Source organism: Siphateles boraxobius, unplaced genomic scaffold (assembly GCF_051911475.1).
Source record: "Siphateles boraxobius isolate OS27281-9 unplaced genomic scaffold, OSU_SipBor_1 146, whole genome shotgun sequence".
Classification (NCBI taxonomy): domain Eukaryota; kingdom Metazoa; phylum Chordata; class Actinopteri; order Cypriniformes; family Leuciscidae; genus Siphateles; species Siphateles boraxobius.
The window spans coordinates 1-5000 of record NW_027508751.1 but is presented as its reverse complement, the minus strand read 5'-3'; the positions used below and the strand labels follow the sequence as shown (position 1 = coordinate 5000).

At 41.1% G+C, this 5000-nt stretch overlaps 1 protein-coding gene across 1 annotated transcript in view; it reads right to left on the bottom strand.

Annotated features, from left to right (window-relative positions):
• The window catches only part of LOC143738505 (GRAM domain-containing protein 2B), a gene marked incomplete at its 5' end in the record, with an annotated part of 10407 nt that extends 8767 nt beyond the window's left edge, over nucleotides 1-1640 (bottom strand). Inside the window, 3 exons of the mRNA XM_077230483.1 lie at nucleotides 14-112; nucleotides 1398-1501; nucleotides 1574-1640. Coding sequence (XP_077086598.1) covers nucleotides 14-112; nucleotides 1398-1501; nucleotides 1574-1640 — 270 coding nt within the window. The remainder of the gene's footprint in view (nucleotides 1-13; nucleotides 113-1397; nucleotides 1502-1573) is intronic.
• Between the last annotated feature and the right edge of the window lie 3360 nt (nucleotides 1641-5000).

Here is a 5000-nt window from a genome sequence, read left to right as displayed (position 1 = left end):
GCGGATCTCGAACCTTGTGTCCGTCGTCAGTGATCACAGCGACCGCGTTGGGAACGATCTTAGCGGTGTGTTTCTTCTTTATAACCAGAACGCTGGAGATGTGGATCATCACCTACACACACACACACACACACACACACACACACACACACACACACACACACACATTCATTACGCACCAGACACGACTGATCGTTCTCTCGGAGTTATCGGGTCTTTAATAATGTTCTCTAAACATTTGCACAAAAACATTATTTAAACATCGATTATGGAACGTTTTGCTCTGAAATGTTTCAGTTGGAGGTTCGTCTGACGTTTTTTAAATGTTACTGGTTTCGGAACGTTCAGAGAACATTTAAAAGTAACATTCCGTAATGTTTGAAGAATGAGTCAGTGGGATGTTTCCTGAAAGGGACCGTATGTAAGAATCCTCATTAATCGCTGTATTGTCAGTGTGACCAGCTTCTGAAAGTTACAAGCGAGACCTTCCCAGATTGTGTGTTCTGAACGCCTGCAGACTGATGTTTGTGAAGGAAATCGAAAGGATTCAAAATCAAAATCTCTTCCGTTCAATGACACGAAATTAATGATAATAATGAAAGAGCTGTTCTGTACTGGAATATCAAATGTGCAACGCAAAGACAGTGATTCAAACTCATATAGTCAGATCTATAACCTCAAATATACTTTATAAACAATTCATTATAACAGTGTAATTTTAATGAGCTCATCTGTGGACATGTTGCAGATCTCTATGCTTTCTCATTATCGCTGTGTTTGTTTTGTTATTGAGAGGAAAAAGCTGCTCATATTTACAGATTCATGTGAACGTCAGCGTGGACAGTAACTGTATAACACCGCAAACGTGTTTCTAACTTTTACTTCTAAGTGAAGAACGAACAAGAGCTTCTCGGTGAGTGTATCAGCGCACTGTTCAGTCTCGAGTGATTCTGCAGTTCACGGAACGGCCACAAGTTTCGCTGTAACATGAATTATACACACAGCCTCTTTAACATTCGCATTACCAAGAAAAATACTTACAAATATTGGACGTTTCAGAAAACATTCCGAAATAATGTTTTCATAACATACCTAGAATATGTTTTTGTTTGCAAGGTTTCACCGGATCTCATGAAAGTGATATAGCATGAATTGTATTTATCGGGCAATTTATACGCAAAAAATATTTTTTGCCTGCATATTCTACGGACTTTATGGCGTGTAATATGCACGTTCTCCACACCAATAATCCTACCCGATGGGTTTATCAAATGTACGCAAAAACTCATTTTTTGCGTATAAATTGCACGACAAATAAAGTTTGTGCTATAGATCCGCATTTTCACGAGATCGTGTTTGTTGTTCATGAGCGTTTAACAGACTCAGACGTGTCTCACCTTGATGTCCTTGAGCAGCACCGACGAGTGGAAGCAGATGTGCTGACGGGACACGAACATCTTACCGTGGTATATCAGCTCCTTATGCAGAGCGCAGCTGAACACTGAAACACCATGCGTTAAACTCACATCACACTCATTTATTCAGTCATGAAGATTATCTTCCCAAGACTCACCGTGTTCCAGATCCTCTGCGATCTCAGGGAAGAGTTTGCGGAAGGTTTTGCTGTGGTTCTTGAAGCTCTGAGCAGACGAACAGAAGAACAGAAGACTTGATCACGTGTTCATGGACTCGTGAAGAGAGTCAGTGATGAAGAGAGTGATGATGAAGAGAGTGAGTGATGAAAAGATTGAGTGATGAAGAGAGTGAGTGATGAAAAGATTGAGTGATGAAAAGATTGAGTGATGAAGAGAGTGAGTGATGAAGAGATTGAGTGATGAAAAGATTGAGTGATGAAAAGATTGAGTGATGAAGAGAGTGAGTGATGAAGAGAGTTAGTGATGAAGAGAGTGAGTGATGAAGAGATTGAGTGATGATGAAAAGAGTGAGTGATGAAGAGATTGAGTGATGAAGAGATTGAGTGATGATGAAGAGAGTGAGTGATGAAGAGAGTGAGTGATGAAAAGATTGAGTGATGAAGAGAGTGAGTGATGAAGAGAGTGAGTGATGAAAAGATTGAGTGATGAAAAGATTGAGTGATGAAGAGAGTGAGTGATGAAGAGAGTGAGTGATGAAGAGATTGAGTGATGATTGAAAGAGTGAGTGATGAAGAGATTGAGTGATGAAGAGATTGAGTGATGAAAAGATTGAGTGATGATGAAGAGAGTGAGTGATGATGAAGAGAGTGAGTGATGAAGAGAGTGAGTGATGATGAAGAGAGTGAGTGATGATGAAGAGATTGAGTGATGATGAAGAGAGTGAGTGATGAAGAGATTGAGTGATGAAAAGAGTGAGTGATGAAGAGAGTGAGTGATGAAAAGATTGAGTGATGAAGAGAGTGAGTGATGAAGAGAGTGAGTGATGAAGAGAGTGAGTGATGAAGAGATTGAGTGATGATTGAAAGAGTGAGTGATGAAGAGATTGAGTGATGAAGAGATTGAGTGATGATGAAGAGAGTGAGTGATGAAGAGAGTGAGTGATGAAAAGATTGAGTGATGATGAAGAGAGTGAGTGATGATGAAGAGAGTGAGTGATGAAGAGAGTGAGTGATGATGAAGAGAGTGAGTGATGATGAAGAGATTGAGTGATGAAGAGAGTGATGATGAAGAGAGTGAGTGATGAAGAGAGTGAGTGATGAAAAGATTGAGTGATGAAGAGAGTGAGTGATGAAGAGAGTGAGTGATGAAAAGATTGAGTGATGAAAAGATTAAGTGATGAAGAGAGTGAGTGATGAAGAGAGTGAGTGATGAAGAGATTGAGTGATGAAAAGAGTGAGTGATGAAGAGAGTGAGTGATGAAAAGATTGAGTGATGAAAAGATTGAGTGATGAAGAGAGTGAGTGATGAAGAGAGTGAGTGATGAAGAGAGTGAGTGATGAAGAGAGTGAGTGATGAAGAGATTGAGTGATGATGAAGAGAGTGAGTGATGAAGAGATGGAGTGATGAATAGATTGGAGTGATGAAGAGTGTGAGTGATGAAGAGAGTGAGTGATGACGAAGAGAGTGGAGTGATGAAGAGAGTGAGTGATGATGAGAGTGAGTGATGAAGAGATGAGTGATGAAGAGAGTGAATGATGAAGAGAGTGAGTGATGAAGAGATTCAGTGATGATGAAGAGAGTGAGTGATGATGAAGAGAGTGAGTGATGAAGAGAGTGAGTGATGAAGAGAATGAGTGATGATGAAGAGAGTGAGTGATGAAGAGCGTGAGTGATGAAGAGAATGAGTGATGATGAAGAGAGTGAGTGATGAAGAGAATGAGTGATGATGAAGAGAGTGAGGAGTGATGAAGAGAGTGAGGAGTGATGAAGAGAGTGAGGAGTGATGAAGAGAGTGAGTGATGAAGAGAGTGAGTGATGAAGAGAGTGAGTGATGAAGCTAGTGAGTGATGAAGAGAGTGAGTGATGAAGAGAGTGAGGAGTGATGAAGAGAGTGAGGAGTGATGAAGAGAATGAGTGATGAAGAGAGTGAGTGATGAAGAGAGTGAGTGATGAAGAGAGTGAGTGATGAAGAGAGTGAGTGATGAAGAGAGTGAGTGATGATGAAGAGAGTGATGATGAAGAGGTGAGTGATGAAGAGAGTGAGTGATGAAGAGAGTGAGGATCGATGAAGAGATTGAGTGATGATAAAAAGAGTGAGTGATGAAGAGAGTGAGTGATGAAGAGAGTGAGTGATGAAGAGATTGAGTGATGAAGAGAGTGAGTGATGAAGAGAGTGAGTGATGAAGAGAGTGGGTGATGAAGAAAATGAGTGATGATGAAGAGAGTGAGTGATGAAGATGATTGAGTGATGAAGAGAGTGAGGAGTGATGAAGAGAGGGAGTGATGAAGAGAGTGAGTGATGAAGAGAGTGAGGAGTGATGAAGAGAGTGATGATGATGAGAGTGAGAGATGAAGAGAGTGAGGAGTGATGAAGAGAGTGAGTTATGAAGAGAGTGAGTGATGAAGAGAGTGAGGAGTGATGAGAGAGTGTGGAGTGATGAAGAGAGTGATGATGAAGAGAGTGAGGGTGATGAAGAGATTGAGTGATGATGAAAGAGTGAGTGATGAGAGAGTGAGGAGTGATGAAGAGATTGAGTGATGGAAGAGAGTGAGGAGTGATGAAGAGATTGAGTGATGATGAAAAGAGTGAGTGATGAAGAGAGTGAGTGATGAAGAGATTGAGTGATGAAGAGATTGAGTGATGATGAAGAGAGTGAGTGATGAAGAGATTGAGTGATGAAGAGAGTGAGTGATGATGAAGAGAGTGAGTGATGAAGAGAGTGAGTGATGATGAAGAGATTGAGTGATGAAGAGAGTGTGATGATGAAGAGAGTCAGTGATGAAGAGAGTGAGTGATGAAGAGAGTGAGTGATGATGAAGAGAGTGAGTGATGAAGAGAGTGAGTGATGAAGAGAGTCAGTGATGATGAAGAAAGTGAGTGATGATGAAGAGAGTGAGTGATGAAGAGAGGGAGTGATGAAGAGAGTGAGTGATGAAGAGAATGAGTAATGATGAAGAGAGTGAGTGATGAAGAGAGTGAGTGATGAAGAGAGTGAGTAATGATGAAGAGAGTGAGTGATGAAGAGAGTGAGTGATGAAGAGAGTGAGTGATGATGAAGAGAGTGAGTGATGAAGAGAGTGAGGAGTGATGAAGAGAGTGAGTGATGAAGAGAGTGAGGAGTGATGAAGAGAGTGAGTGATGAAGAGAGTGAGGAGTGATGAAGAGATTGAGTGATGAAGAGAGTGAGTGATGAAGAGAGTGGGTGATGAAGAAAATGAGTGATGATGAAGAGAGTGAGTGATGAAGAGAGTGAGTGATGAAGAGAGTGAGGAGTGATGAAGAGAGTGAGTGATGAAGAGAGTGAGGAGTGATGAAGAGAGTGAGTGATGAAGAGAGTGAGGAGTGATGAAGAGAGTGGGTGATGAAGAAAATGAGTGATGATGAAGAGAGTGAGTGATGAAGAG